The following is a 16478-nucleotide window of genomic DNA, read 5'->3' on the forward strand; positions in this document are numbered from 1 at the left end:
CTTGTGCACACACCAAACACGCCTCACCAACCTCCATCTTAAACATTAGTTTTTATGTTTGCACCACTATTACCATGTTTTGTCCTTGGGGGCTGAGTCTGGCTTATTTGGTTTTATACCCCAATTCTTGGCATACTGTAGATAGATGCTCTCAGAACATTTGTTGAAAACCTATGAGGGTGTCATACACACTGAGCCAAGGGTCAGGGGGTCGGTTCAGTGTCAAGGTGTCAAACCAGATGACCACTGCTGCTATTCCTGGGAAAGGGCCTGTTGGGCGGACCAGGGAACTATGTAGCATTAGCTCCCATGGTTGCCTGAGCAGAGTTTGAGACCCAGAAGGAAGCCTTCCACTGGCCAGAGCAGATTTTCTGGGAAGCTTGTAAACCTAAACCTGCAGGACCCCTCAAGGTCCAGTACATACTTTTGCATTTGTGATTTTATAGTCTTTACTTTTGAGAGGATCCCCCAAATGACATTAGCTTCAAACTCCATCTAACCTGGATCCACCCCGTCCAGAGCTCCTTCCTTCTCTCACAAGCAGGACTCCTCCCTCCCTATTCCTGGGGCATCTATTCTTTCCTAAGTGCTCCTTCAAAGGCCAGGTTTCTTGGTCCTGAGTGTCCCCCTCATCTGTCACCTTAATCGTCACCTTCTGAACTTCAAAGCAGTGTTCCGCAGGAAGGTAGACTGGGTGTCTTGGGTCTCCAAGGGTGTTCAAACGTTTCGGGAAGCCAAGGGGGAGAAACACATTTATCAGTCATCAGACCTCAAAGGTCTGAAATGTCAACTGGAGCTGCACACGGCTGCATTGTACCTGCTCACTCGGGGACACCGAGTGCTGTGCTCCTCAGAAGCCTGACTGGCAAACACATTCATCTATGATTAATTAGAACATGGAGAAACACGGTCATCTTAATGGGTCATTAAAAAAAAAAGTCATTTAATTGCTTGGAGACCAAATCTTTCAAAAGCAAATGTTTAGGGAGAGGCTCTTGGAAACAAAAATACTGAGAATCACTCCTTTAAACCTTCAGTCTCCAGAACAATTAGCCTCTTCAAAAGCTGAACAGATCCCAGAGCCAGGAGCAAGCAGCCCTGAGCACATTAGGTGAGATGGAGCAGAAAACACACACCCTCGCTGCAGGACTATCCCTCCCAGCGTGGGGCTCCCGAAGGCTCTCGTGGAGGGAGGGAAACTGATGGGTTTTATTCTAATGAAGGGATCATTGAATGGCTCCTGCAAAAATCCCCCTGCTACCCTGGACTCTGCTCACACAGCCCGATTCCCCAGGCGGTAGGAGAGGCTGTCTGCCTGTGGCATCTGGTTTAAGAATAGTTCATCTTTCAAAAAAAACTCCCATCTTAGCCCGTCTCTCAGCCCCACGTTATCTACTCTGGAAATGTTCATTGGCCAGCAGAAAAGAGCAGGAGAAGAAAAGTGAGGGAGGAAAGTAAAAGAGAGGAGCAGAGTTAGATGAGAAAAGGGAAAAGGGGGTATGACCAGTGCCACCTGAAGAACAGCAAGGTCTGTGAGAGAGCTATGGCCACGAAGCCAAGGGTATCCTTTAGAAACCCTCAGGAAAGGAAAAAGTGCCTTCCCTACAAACGTAAGATGCCTCGTCCTTTCCAGGTCTTCTCTCCCCCTCCCCCTTCATTTCCAGAACCCACTTCTCCAACACATGATTCTAGTCTTCCAGCCAATCTGGGGGAGTCCTATGAGATGACTTTGGCCTTTCAGGCTCGTGATGGGGTTTTGCAAAACCCAAACGATACATAGACATGGATCAACTGATTCCTCAGATACTACCACCTGGGGCAAATGTGGGCCAGCTGTTGAACACCTGGACCACATCAGCACTCAGCGCCAGAGGTGGAGCAGAGGCTGCAATTCAATGAGATAAAGAGGAGCCTCCTGGGCCAGACAAGCACAATGAGAGCCTGGCAGAGCCCACTGAAGCATCAGCACTGGTCCTTGGCCTGGCTTTTCTTCGCCTTTCCAGTTTTATTATAAATACACTCATACAACAATAAGTACCACTCTACTTTTGTATAACACTTTATAATTTAAGCATTTCCCATGCATTATCCCACTGGATCCCTCAGCATTTAAAATTGTTTAAAAACTAGCTAATGTCAAATGTATTTATAATTTTCCCCGCCCAACCCACATATTTTCCACAAACACTGTCTATCGCTTTCTAATAAATGCAGCACATGCAAAAAAAAAAAAAAAAACCCTTTCACCTTTTTCTCTGTTTTTTCTAAAGTAGTCTTTCCTCTTCTGGCCAGTTCTCTTGACACCATTATTTTGGGTTTTTGCAATTTTGCTTTCCTGTCTACATCCCCAAGATTGTAATCCTTTGTTCCCTTTTCCACTTACCTCTGGAAAAATGTTTGTTCTTTGCACCTGTGGCTTGCCCCTTACCTCCTCCTCCCACACTTATTTAGCCAACTGTCTGCAAATTCTTTCCTGACCGGAGGACAATTAGAGGCACAAAAATAGTGCTGCTGCATCACCTCCTACGTACATCCTCTCCCTGCAGCCACCTTCTGCTCCTAAATCTTATACTGTCTTGAATCCAACGCTTCCATTACTAGCCAGGTGACCTTGAGAAAGTTATTTAACCTCTCTGAACCTCAGTTCTCTAACTGTAAATCAGGATACTAGGAGAACTGACCTCATATGACTGAGGCTTAAAGAGGTAATGACGCCTGAAGTGCAGTACTGTGAGGACACTTAACTGTGGAATCACAAGACCTATGTTTAATTACAGCTTTTGCCTCCTTGGGCAGACGTTTATTACGATCTCATTTTGCATGTGCATAAAATGAGGATAATGAAAATCTTCTCTACCCATCAATCAACATGGTTGTAAGGATAAAATGGAAAGAGTATAAAAGTGCCTTCCTAACTAAAACATGACAAACTGACACAATTATTACTGATAAGGCATTCATAGCATACTATGTTTTGTCCTACTTTAAAAAATGTCCTGTACCTTCCTAAGGAGCTTTTTAAAAAAACAGTAATAAAACACAAATATAAAATTTATCACTTAACCATTTTGAAGTGTGCTAAGTATATTTCAAATTGTTGTGCAACCAACCTCCAGAACTTTTTCATCTTAAAAAACTGAGGGAGCATTTTAAATGTCCTTATCCCTAGAACAACAGCATCTACTGTATAAAGATCTATTTCCTTGTTGAGATTTCTTTCTTAAGCCCTCAAGGCTAAGGTGGGTCATTGAATTTGTTCTGAGGCAGCCAGCAGAAGATGTTTTAAAGTGAAGAGCTGTCTGGGGCTTCCCTGGTGGCGCAGTGGTTGAGAATCCGCCTGCCAATGCAAGGGACATGGGTTCAAGCCCTGGTCCGGGAAGATCTCACAGGCCGCAGAGCAGCTAAGCCCATGTGCCACAGCTACTGAGTCTGCACTCTAGAGCCCGTGAGCCACAACTACTGAGGCCACGTGCCACAACTACTGAAGCCCGCACGCCTAGAGCCCATGCTCCGCAACAAGAGAAGCCACTGCAATGAGAAGCCTGTGCACCGCAACGAAGAGTAGCCCCCACTCACCACAACTAGAGAAAGCCCACACGCAGCAACAAAGACCCAACGCAGCCAAAAATGTAAAAAAAAAAAAAAAGAGAGCTGTCTTTTAAAAGATCAGTGGTTACCAGAGGTTGTAGTTTTGGGGGAGGGGGAGGGGGACTCTGCAGTCTGATTGTCTGCGATTGGATCCTGCTTCTATATGATTGTGGTCAAAGTTACTCTCTGTGTCTCAATTTTCTTATCTTTATAATGGGTATAGATTTTACCACAAAGAATTTTTGTGAGGATATAACAATTGAGAATAATGGACAAGGAATTTCCTCCCAGAAAGCAGATCTAGGGCCTGCCAGATTGGTTTTACTTTACTGCCAGGGCAAGATGTTCCCTCTTTTTCTGATCAGTAGGGTTTGATATATTCTATGGTCCAGTGTGAATTCCCTACTTTCCCTTTGTCTGAGTTAGGTTGGAGTTTTTATTGTGGTTATTGGTTTCCTCCATACCTTTGTATATCATGTATATGGGGGCAGATAAGCTGTCTTTTCAACCTACAGACTGTGGTCCTGCGAGGCACACACAGACCCAGTGGGGAGCTCTGCACAGTGACCAGAGATCCTGGACTTTGAACTGGATGAGGCTTTGGGTTTTCTTCCTTGGCAATGGAGAGTGAGAATATGTAAAAGAATAGGAGACCTTGGGTGCTGAGGAGCCAAAGGAGTAATTATGACAGATATCATTCAATAGCTCATCAGTATTCATTTTAAATTACCTTACCTTGTTCCTTTCCCAGTGCAGAGGTAAAGACACAGTTCTCCATTTCCCAGCTTCCTTACAGCGGCAGTGACATGTAATGCAGTCTGGTCCATGAAATGTAGGTGAAAGTCTACTGGAGAAGTCTTAGCTTCCTGAGTGAAAAGAAAGACTTGTAAGGAGAAAGCCCTTCATTGTTTCTTTTTTTTTTTTCTTTTTAAAAAATTTTTATTGGGATACAGTTGATTTACAATGTTGTGTTAGTTTCAGGTGTACAGCAAAGTGAATCATTTACACATATATCTACTTTTTTTTAGACTCTTTTCCCACATAGGCCATTACAGAGTATCGAGTAGAGTTCCCTGTGTTATGCAGAAGGTCCTTATTAGTTATCTATTTTATATATAGTAGTGTGTATATGTCAATTCCAATCTCCCAATTTACCCCTCCCCGACTTCATCATTTCTTCTTCTCACTGCCTTAAACATGGATGCAAGGCTACAACGTCATGGTTGCAACCACGAGGCAACAAGCCAGAACATGTAAGCCGGGAGGCCAAAGATGGAGGAAAGGAAAGAAAGTGCCCAAGTCCCCAGTGGAATGATTGAGCAACTGCTTCCCCGACCCACCTACATCTCCACTACTTGAAATGTGAACCTCCTATTTGTTTATGCCATAGCAGGCTCTCTCTCTCTTTTTTTTTTTTTTTTTTTTTTTTGCTGTTGATTGTAATCCTAGCTTATATAAGAGCAGGGGTATTAAACTTTTTTTGTTTTAATTTAATAACTATCCCCTGAGAATGGGGTTCCTTGAAGCGTCAGGGGATGTGGGAAGAGTTGTCTATTTGCACGGTGAAGAACTTAGGTGAAGGTGATTCTGGGCCTGAAACAGAGAGCATTCTCTTCACTCAGGGGCTGTGAGCTTTAGTAGAGGATGAGAAATTTGTCTCTCATGCAAGAGTTAATTTACAGACAAGAGGCTCCTTGGAAGATGGCCAATGTGACCCTTTTGAGACTAGGCCCAAGACATAGTGTAGAACAATGGATTCGCAGAATAACACTCGGACTGACCAACTCCTGATTGTATTTCAGGAAGATGTGACAAGATGGAGTTAAGTTGAGCTGTAGATACTAGGATATCGCATGCTCATTAAACTAAACTTTAGTTACCTATGTTGATAAATTACTGCATTTGTGAGCATTGGGGGAAAGAGGATTGGGTTTCCTTTCCTCAAATATTCTTGGTCTTCTTTATACGTTTCACTTGAAAGGTGTCAATTGTTTCTCTTTGCACAAACAGAAAAATTCATGCTCTGAAGATAGGCAAGGTGCTGCTAATGGCCCTCCTAGGCAAAGAAGTGGGGAGAAGCCAGCTGAACTGGAGCAGAGATGTGGAAACTCTAAGGATAGGAAGGCCGCAGAGATTCCGTGTTCATCCCAAGTTTTCACCAGCGTTCTTTCCTTGAACAATTGATTTCCTTCCCAATAGCTGTACATTAAATTAAATTGACACCATTTGGCTGCACCCTTTCGTCATTTTACCATTTTTCCATACTTCTCTACATTTGTGGGAAATTGTGTGGCCCTCAGCAGTAAGGTTACAGGACTCTGGAGCATGGCCCCTTTCATCAGCCTGATGGTTGCTGCTTTCTTGAACAGTGATGTCTCTTGCGACGACTTGCAGCTCTTGGAAGGCAGATACATTCTGGACCTTTCCCTCCTATGTGCCACTTGCCATCTTTCTCTTTGTTCTTTTTCTTAATTAACCTTCTCTATATTCACTCATCTCCATGACCCTGTTTATGGAAACTTCCCTCATTTGTTCTTTGATTTTTGCTATTTCTGTCCCTCTTTCTTCACCTTTACAGGGGAAACATACTCTACATTGATCACTCCTGAGCAAGAGGAGAGTTATTCTCTTATTTAAAGTCCCCGGCTTGGTGCCTCCCTTTGAACATTTTTAAAATATATTTTTAACATGTCCTATTTCTTCATGGCATCTTGAAGAGGGAGCAAGTCTCCTCTCCCCTTAATGATCCCTTTCATAGTTCTACTTTCTTCCTGTTCCAATAGGAATTTGCATATGCTCTATTTGATCTTGCCAAGTTTCCAAGATTTTGAGAATTCCATTTTGATCAGGAGAGAGAATCTTGGTCATCACCCCACTTCCTTAAGCCATGTGACTTTGGGTCATTCACTTGGCTCTGTGCACCTCTGCTTTTCCATTTTCATAAAAGGATAAAAATACTTTACCGTAAGGCAAAGTGATGGATAAGATAACTTCTCAAGCACCTTTACTGCTTTAAGACCCGGACTTCTATGATTGGAAAAGAGATGGCTTTTGTTTTGTAATAACCTTTATTTCATGATTATCCTGTCCTTTTTATTAGCCATTTCTCTCTCACTTTTCTTTCAGTAAGTTTAGGTCAGATTATTGGGATAATGAAGCTACTGTAGCACTTATAGTGTTCAAATACTTTTAATATGCATTAGCTAGCTTTGTTCCATTGCTAGTACACATAACTAACGAGCCTTAAATTCTGCATCCTTAAAAATTATCACATAAATTACGATCATGCTATGCTTCCTCTCTGTTACTCCACTTTCCCCCATAAGATTATATCAGGAACTGATTGCAAAGTTCATATATGAACCTTTACCTTATTCCTTTTTTTAAAATAAATTTATTTATTTTATTTATTTATTTTTGGCTGCACTGGGTCTTCACTGCTGCTCGCGGGCTTTCTCTAGTTGCAGCAAGCGGGGGCTACTCTTCGTTGTGGTGCACAGGCTTCTCATTGCGGTGGCTTCTCTTATTGTGGAGCACAGGCTCTAGGCACGCAGGCTTCCATAGTTGTGGCATGTGACCTCAGTAGTTGTGGCTCGCGGGCTCAGTAGTTGTGGTTCGCAGGCTCCAGAGCGCAGGCTCAGCAGCTGTGGCGCACGGGCCCAGCTGCTCCGTGGCATGTGGGATCTTCCTGGACCAGGGCTCGAAACCACATCCCCTGCATTGGCAGGTGGGCTCTCAATCACTGCACCACCAGGGAAGCCCTACCTTATTCTTTTTAATGGCTGCATAATATTCAATTGTATGGATGTACCATAATATATCTAATCAACCTCCTAAAAATGAGATAATTAGATTTTCAGTTTTTTGCTATCATAAATAATACTGCAATGAATATGATTGTACATATATATTCATGCAATTATTTCTGTAAGATATTTTCCAAGATGTAGGATCACTGCTTCTAGGATATGCTTACTCTTAGTTTAATAGCACAGAGTCCAAAATCTTTCCATCCATATATTACTTTTTAACATCTGGCTGTCCCTCTTCCTCATGACAACTGAATTCTTCTCTATTTAAAATATGGCATTGTCCTGAAATAGATATGTTCTTCCTTCGATAAAAAAAATTCTAATTCTGAAAGTTTATAGAAATAATTAAGAATGAATACAGAGATCAGCTATAAGGACTTTAACAAAATTGTTATCATTATTAGTATGTACCTATTATGTGCCAGGCACTGTATAAAATGTTTAAAATATATCATTTCACTTAATTCTAACAACAAGTTTTAGTGTATGTATATTATTAAACTCATTCCACAGATGAAGAAACTGATCCTTAAAGAGATTAACTTTCCCAAAGGTATACAGTCAACATGCAAGGAATCTGGGAGCTGAACTTAGAAGTCTTGTCACTGGAATCCACAGGTTTAACCTTGACATCAACTCCCTATATCACAGTATGCAGTAAAGAAATGTTGGAAATAGTCTAACTATCCAAAAATAAAGGAATAGTTAAATAAATATGATATACTTTTACAATAAATATTGTATGTAGCCATTAAAATTGCTGCTCAACTTTATTTATTGTTCCTATACAACAATATATTCCTGACATGGTTATTTAATAAGACATTGCAAAATGGCATGAAGATGAGCCCATATTTGTTTTTTAAAAAAGGTGAGTGAACTTAGTTCCTTCAATATGCACAGAAGAATTAGAAGAATGTTTGCAAGATTACCTTTGGGTTGGTAGGATTGAGAGTATTTTTAATATTATTGGGTTGGCCAAAAAGTTCGTTCAGGTTTTTCCATAGGATGTTACAGAAAAGTCCGAATCGGGCTTACCTGATGGCTCAGTGGTTAAGAATCCGCCTGCCAATGCAGGGGACATGGGGTTCGAGCCCTAGTCCAGGAAGATGCTACATGCCACTGAGCAACTGAGCCTGTGCGCCACAACTACTGAGCCTGCGCTCTAGAGCCCGCAAGCCACAACTACTGAGCCCATGTGCCACAACTACTGAAGCCCACACACCTAGAGTCCATGCTGCACAACAAGAGAAGCCACCGCAATAAGAAGCCTGAGTACCGCAACCAAGAGTAGCCCTTGCTCGCCGCAACTTGAGAAAGCCCGCATGCAGAAACGAAGACCGAATGCAGCCATAAATAAATAAAAAATTTATATTAAAAAAAAAAAAGTCCGAATGAACTTTTTGGCCAACCCAATATCTTTTGGGTTTATTTCTTCTGATTACTTTTCTATAATGATCATATATTACTTTTGTAATAAGATTAAAATGAAGGCTTTAAAAATAATAAAAAAGAGATTCAGTTTTGCTACAGAGGTGTTTTTGTTTTTACATATTGCAGAAGGAGATTGGATATTATTGAAATGGGTTTGAATTTTTAATAAATTTATTTCACCTATTTGATATTTCAGCTTGTTTCAGGTATTACCTGTAAACTGATATAAAATAACCAACATTTTCCTTTTGCTCCTTTTGGGAAAGTCATGAATATTTGCAAGTCAGTCCTTTTACTTTCCCTTTCACTCTTTTACTTTCTCTTTCACATTTGTTCATCTTTCCAACCAGCTCCCATAGCTTTTGAAAATCCACATTCCTCTCACAGTCTTACCTCTACTTCTGGAGATGTTGGGCTCTAATACACCTTTAGCTTAACACCCCTGTCTCCTGACACTATAGAGTTCCTGTGGAGCCTCTGTATTCATTTTGTAGGAAGCTAATTACAGCAACTATACATATTTAACTAGGGTTTTACAGTTTAAACGTGCTTTTGCATGCATAATCTCATTTGATTTTCCCTGTAGGTCTTTATAGGAAGTAGGGAAAACCTCATGAACCCCATTTTGCCTAAGAGAAAACTGAGCTTCATCAAGCTTGACTTCACTAAAGCCACACACCTAGCAAGCTGGCAACGCTGGAAGCAAAACCTAGGTCTCCCGATTCCAGGCTCTTTATTCCAAGTTCCTCTTTCTCTCTACATTCTATAATATCTCTGAATAGCTATCAAAGGCCACCAGCTAGATGGCAAATATTCCCTAGATCTAAAGTCTTATACCTTAATTGGGTGAACAGATCTTTTTAACACATCCAAAATGGAACCCAGGCAGTGAGGCTAATCACTGTAGCAATGGGTAAAAAGGCCACTCTTGTCCCAGACACAGGGCCAGCATAGAGCTATCCATGGTCCTGAGATTACTGCCCTGAGCCCATGCTGACCCCTTGGGCTCTCGCCCATCTGACTTGTTCATTACTTGTCCATTATTGCACCATTTATTCATTTGAATCTCATTGACTATTCTGTCTCACATTGCCTCTATTTCTCTCCTTGGTTATCATTTCTGCGGGTCTCAGGGTCAGTAGTGCCTACTGGTCCAGAGCTCCAAGAAAACCTTTCCCTGCATGACTGTCATCCTTGAATCCAGGAGTAAAGCCAGGTCCTTGATAAATAATGAATTTCTCTCATCTTCATCGTCAAAAAATTTAAATCAACCAGCATGAAAATTTTCTCTTTAGCCTTCCTCATATTTATGCCCTTTGCTCTGTATCTGCTTTCAGTCCTGCTTTACCAAAACTTGTGCTGATGCCTTTCTCCTTCAAGTCTTTTTTATTTTTCTCTTAAATTTGCCTTGTTTGTCTCTTCCTTGCTTCTCAGGCTTTATGCAATGCTTTACTTCTATTGCCACTTCCTACTTCTGGGTTCTTGGTTCCATCAATAGTTAACCAATATGCTTCTTAGTTTTAATTTGTCTTATCTGGCTCAGTGTTTGTCAAAGAATGACCAGAGTATATCTGAATTAAAGTTCTCTGTGGTTATCACTAACATTTAGATTTCTGGGCTCCATCTCTGGCTGATTCTTCTGCTTTGGCCTGGGGCCGTTTTCCTTCTGGTTTACCTTGTATCGGCTGGGAAATCCCCATCTCCAACAAAGTCCTGGCCAGCACACAAGAAAGTGGATCTGAGCTCTGCCTCTCAAGACCCCACACAGTCATTCCTATCAGTAGCTATTTCTGCTCTGCCACTCTCTGGCCCCAGCAGACTGTGCATGGCTGGTGAGCGCACTATGTTCTCACATGTATCCCCTCCTGCCCTTCCTTCCTTCTCACCCTCCTCTTTGTCCCCCACCTCACCCCCACTTCTCCTTATTGCTCTTCTTGGGTAGCCTGCCTGAATTGCTCTGGTGTTTTCTATAGCTCTAGTGTATAAATAGTTCCAGTATTACTATAGTATTTCCTCACTCTTCTCTTTTTTATTATTTCTGGGGGATACACATTTTCATCTGAGAAGGTACCATTTATAAGACAAAGCTAGTTTGGTTCTAATGATAAAGTTGTGAGAGAAATGAAATATGTATTATCATTCCTTTCTTACATGGAACCTGAGATCTGGAAAACTTTATGTTCAAGGTCAGTGGCAGAAGTAATACTAGAAACATGGTCTCAAGACTTTTGTATAACAATTCCATTCCACAAATACTTCCTGAGTCTCTACTATGGGCAAAGCATTGAATTAGCCACTAGAGATTCAAACATGGAGAAAAACTGCCCTCTCTGGCTTCACGAACCTTCCAGTGGTAACGAAGAAGTTAAGAAATGCCCAAATAACATAGCACCAGGAGGTGTGTGCAGTGCTTCAAGCTCTTATACATTTACTTATGAAGTATGAGAACCTATAGGAGGGAAGAAATGCTTTTATGCTTTTAACTAGGCGGTAAGGAGAGATGGCACAGGGAGGAATTCTCGGGCATGTCGAGTTTGATGCGGGCATTGAAAACCATGTGAGAATTTCCGGTGGCAGTACATTGCATGTTTGAAGAATGTTCTGGGGATTTCAAGCACGGAGTTGAGAGATTTGAGAAGTAAGTTTAGGGAGATAACTGAGGCCACATCATGTAAGGGCTTCAATGTCAAACTAACTTGGAGGTGGGTGGGGAAGTCTATGGCTCTTATCGTTAGACCAGGCTGCCTTCACACATGCATGGGATAAACACGGTATCTGAAGTATCATTTTACAAATAATAGCACAGATTCAGGCACATGAAATGAAGAATTTACCCAAATGGAGGATGAGACAAGTACAAGTGTCCCTGAGCAAGGTGGTGGCAGCCATCCTGAGCATCAAGTGATGACTCAACACTCCAAGAGTGGCCCTGGAGAGGGCAGGCCCTCCGTCTCAAAGAGAGAGCTGATACATGCTGCCCAGGGCTGGTGTTGGCTTTCTGATGGGTGTTCTGAGTCTGAACTATAGCATTTATGGCCTGAATCTTGGGATCTTTTTGTGTCTTTCACATTGTAGTAGTGGTAAATAAAAATTCCTATAAATGCTTCAAGCCACTTAGGCAGTGAAATGGGGGAGTGTGGAGAAAGGTGATGTTTAAGTACAAGGCAAAGAGCTGACTTTCCTAAAGCATGTATTAGCAGCATGTGGCTAAAAATAGCCACCTGTTCCATGTCGGATTCCAAATTGGAAGAGCTCTTTACATACCAGATTCAAAAAAGCATCTGTCTCCCGGTAGCCATGGAAACAGGCATCCCTGAATAAATGTGGAGAGATGTTTTCAGAATGTGGCTGGGAAAGGAAGTGGACAAGACAGCCTCTGGATAAGGGGTGAGACTTTCTGTTCCTCCCCTGAGTTGAAGCCTTATCTTTCTTTCCTACTTCCCAGCCCTTCTAATTTTGCACAGTCATTGGTTCTTGTCTTCTCTGAAGAAATATCTTCTATAGTTAGTGCCTGTCCAATGGGCTAGACAGGGAGAGGAGATGGGGAGAAGGGTCAGACATTCCCACTGGCATGAAGAGATGGGATGGGAGGCCAAGCTGCTTGGGCTCAGAATCTCATGTATGCTATATTGTTTTGCTGTTTGCATATTTCCTTTGTCAATGGTCCCCTTAAAAAACGTATTTGTCCCTTCATGTTAACTATATTAAGCGCTGTGGGCCTGTCTTCTTGTTTCTACTGCTTTGTATCCTTTGTCAACTCCTTGAGGGCAGGGAGTCCTCTTTCTAATTCCACTTACAGCATGAAAACACTCCTCCAGTCTGTCAGTGTTGCTTGCACAATACAGCAGCATAAAATTCTCTTAGGACTCAGAGTCCTACCCCAAAGCCATATTTAGCTTTCCACCTGCCAATTCTTAGAATCCCCAATTCTGACAAATGGTTGAATTGTATTAAGCAGGACTCTGTTGTTACAGGTCCTCCTTGAAGACAATTGTAAGTTATAAGTAAGACCACTCCAAACCACTGCTCACAGTAAATGCTCTTAAGTGTATGAATGAACGTAAATGACTAAAGACGCTTGGGATGACCTTGGTGATGAGGGCAGAAATGTAAGGAAGAAAAAGAAGCCAGCATTCGCTGAGTGTGTTCTCTCAGGGAGAGAACACACTCTGCCTGAATAAGAGAGACATTTGGCCCCTGGAGAGAGAGGATTAAAATCAGATTACTAGTCAGGTGAGGAGTCACCAGATGCTTCCTGAAGACGTAGCCAGGAGTCCCTGCAGCATCCATCGGATCTTCACTGTACAAAATCTGCAAACTATCTAGATTCCTCTAGGAAGAACTCTCCACAAGCACATAGTTCTAGATCCTGGCTAATAAGGCTGTTGAGCATCTCTTTTCCCTGGTATTGTCCTCATTGCCCTCTTTCTTACCTGATTGAAGAAAATAAGATATTTATTGAGTATCTACACCTATGTGTCCCCCACAGTGCATGAAGCTCCAGGCTTGGCAGGCATGGGACCGTTCATTCATTCGCTCACTCATTTAACAAATCCCTCCTGAGAGCTACCATGTGCTGGGTGCTACATGGTCCCTGTCCTCATGGACCTTGCCTTAGGGAAAGGATGGGACATCACTGTTATTGTGGTGATGGCTCCTGACGATGATGATAATCGCCCCAGCTATGCAAGAGCAGTGCACAAGGCAGCCCAGTTTAATGCGTAAGTATACTGACTATATTTTCTTACCTTCTCTGTTCTTGATGCTCTGGCATATGGGGCCCAGCTGATCCTGCAGAGAGACAGCAAATAACTCCCCTGTGAGGGTGCCTATCATATGCAAACCTACCAATCCAGAGCCCGGAGCTGCCTACTACCTCCTTTATGGAGCTCTCACAGGTTGAGCCACTATCTCCTGCCATAATCCCCCAGGGCCAGGTACCAGGCAACTAGGGGCAGCCCCTACACCTGTGAGCGCCCTGAAATTACTCAAACTAGTCAATCCTAGACCCGTGTGGCCTGCTTACCCTGTTTCACCCATTCCTTCCCAGGAAAATTGCAATAAAGGCTCTTTCCCATGCTTTCCCCTCACTCCTTTGCCTCCTGACCAATCCTGGGGCTTCCTGTGTGGCCCTGCATGGTGTGGAGTGCCCCCTCCTCTTGAGAACTGTAACAAACTATCTTTTCAACAGCGATCGTCTCCTGGTCTGTTGGTCTCATCATACCTGAATAATAATAAAAACTACGTTTTGAAACAATAAGAGCTCAAACTCTGGAGTCAGGTCTCCTGGATTCAAAGTCATCTCCATCATTTACTGGCTATGGGATACAGTCTCAATTTTTCATTTCTACAACAGAAACAATAATATCTAACCTGTTGGGCTGTTAGGAGGATTAAATGAAATAACCCATATAAAGCACTTAACCTACAGTAACTGCCATATGTGAATGCTAAATAAACATGAGACCTAGATTTATATTTGGGAGCAAAAAGAAGGCAGAGCTCATGCCTTTTTGAAGTCTGTAATCAATGGAACATTCTAGAATCTCCAGAGCCTTCCTATTCCTTATCTTTTCTGGTCCTTATAGCTCTGAGAAGATGGATGGGTAGGTGGGGCACCCATGTTTTACAGACAAAGAAATTGAGACTAAAAGGGCACTAGCTAGTCAGTGGAAAAGGTTGGACTAGAATCCAGCTCTCCTGACAACTAGTTCTTTCTCCCAGGCCAGATGTGGTGCGTATGAAGACTTGGCAGTCAGACAGACCAGGCTTAAAAGCCAGCTCCACCACTTCTAAACCTTGCACATGCTGAGGCAAGTTGGAGATCTCTAAGCTTCCATTTCATCAACTGTTGAAAAGGGAAAAATGATTTTTTCACTTATTATTTAACTGAGATTTTTTAGAGGAAATTTAACCAAAGCTGGTTAGGGCATGGGGAAATGAGCACTCGCCTATACTAAGAGCTCTCTTATTTTCCTACAAAGAGAATCTCAAATACTAAAAAAGCTTTCTGCACAGGCTTGTTCATCCCAATGTTACTATCTAAATATAATTTGAAAGCAAATGACGTATTCAATAACAGGGAAATAGATAAATAAATTGTAGTATATCCACAGAATGGGATAATATACTGCCATTAAAAATGATGTTTAGGGCTTCCCTGGTGGCGCAGTGGTTGAGAATCTGCCTGCCAATGCAGGGGACACGGGTTCGAGTCCTGGTCTGGGAAGATCCCACATGCCGCAGAGCAACTAGGCCCGTGAGCCACAACTACTGAGCCTGCGCGTCTGGAGCCTGTGCTCCGCAACAAGAGAGGCCGCGCACCGCGATGGAGAGTGGCCCCCGCTTGCCGCAACTAGAGAAAGCCCTCGCACAGAAACAAGACCCAATACAGCCATAAATAAACAAATAAAAACGATGTTTACTAATAAGAGCCTGCTGTATAGCACAGAACTCCACTTCGCTGTACAGTAGAAACTAACACAACATTGTAAAACAACTGTACCCCAATTAAAACAAAGAAACCCCGATGTTTACAAAGTTCATGACAAAAACTGTATTCACAATTAGGTCAATAAATCACGCCTCATGTTGTTTCATTTTCATCAAAGTCACGCAAAGATTAAAGAGGCAAATAGTGCAACAAGCCTTGCTGGAGAAAACAACAGTTACCCCCCTCATTCCCATTTCCCAGATGCAACTATTTTCAACTCCTTTAGCTGATTATTTGGTATGTTCTTTTTTACGTCTAAGTAGTAATATTTTCTTGCTCCTTCTTGATTTTTTTAAACTCAGAGAAAGAGGCCAGAAAGAGACGAGGTCTCCCTCTGCCTCTTTTATCGATTTCACTTCGCTGGAATAATTTCTTACCAAAGTGCCCATCCCTCAGGAATGTCGTAGATGTTCTCACTCCACCATATAAAATGTACAAGTAAGAAGCAAGCATTTCTGTCCTAATGTTTGCGAAGTATGACGTAACATGGGAGATATGTTTCTATTTTAATATTGAGTGAAAAGGGATTTCACTTAGTGTGGTTCCAATTATATACCCATGAATAAAGGGTCAGGAGGAAAACAACCACTACTATATTGAAGGTAGTTTCTGGATGGAAGAATTACGGGTGATGTTTTTCTTTCTTTTTTTCATATTTTCCAAAATTTCTACGATGATCATTTCTTTTATTGTGGATAAAAATCTTTGGTTTTAAAAAGATGAAAATCCTATTTACTTCTGTTTTTTTTTTTTTTTTTTTTTTTGCGGAACGCGGGCCTCTCACTGTTGTGGCCTCTCCCGTTGCGGAGCACAGGCTCCGGACGCGCAGGCTCAGCGGCCACGGCTCACGGGCCCAGCCGCTCCGCGGCATGTGGGATCTTCCCGGACCGGGGCACGAACCCGTGTCCCCTGCATCGGCAGGCGGACTCTCAACCACTGTGCCACCAGGGAAGCCCCTATTTCTTACAATTGTTGTAAGGCCATACTCACATGGAGCCTGGTACACATTAACTGGGGACCCCAGGAATGGCAGTTTCCTTTCCTCTGACCACTCCTGTGGCCTCTGCTCCTTGTGGAGTGGATGGAGAGGTGGACACTTGTAGTCAGATCCAGGAATGGACCATCGGAAGGCCATGGAACTGCTATTGGAA

The 16478-nt window shown here is 42.5% G+C and overlaps 1 protein-coding gene across 2 annotated transcripts in view; it reads right to left on the bottom strand.

The window, feature by feature from the left end:
- The window catches only part of LCLAT1 (lysocardiolipin acyltransferase 1), a 263073-nt gene extending 249447 nt beyond the window's left edge, over positions 1-13626 (bottom strand). Inside the window, exons 1-2 of one of the 2 annotated variants that reach the window (XM_022574146.3) lie at positions 13583-13626; positions 4324-4454 (exon numbers count right to left, since the gene is read on the bottom strand). In XM_022574146.3, coding sequence (XP_022429854.2) covers positions 4324-4415 — 92 coding nt within the window. In that variant the 5' untranslated portion in view covers positions 4416-4454; positions 13583-13626. The remainder of the gene's footprint in view (positions 1-4323; positions 4455-13582) is intronic. The other variant, XM_089923299.1, reaches the window with a different exon arrangement.
- Positions 13627-16478: the final 2852 nt, after the last annotated feature.

This window comes from Delphinapterus leucas, chromosome 13, assembly GCF_059928025.1.
Source record: "Delphinapterus leucas isolate spDelLeu-1000000601 "Yukka" chromosome 13, BTC_Dleu_Yukka2, whole genome shotgun sequence".
Classification (NCBI taxonomy): domain Eukaryota; kingdom Metazoa; phylum Chordata; class Mammalia; order Artiodactyla; family Monodontidae; genus Delphinapterus; species Delphinapterus leucas.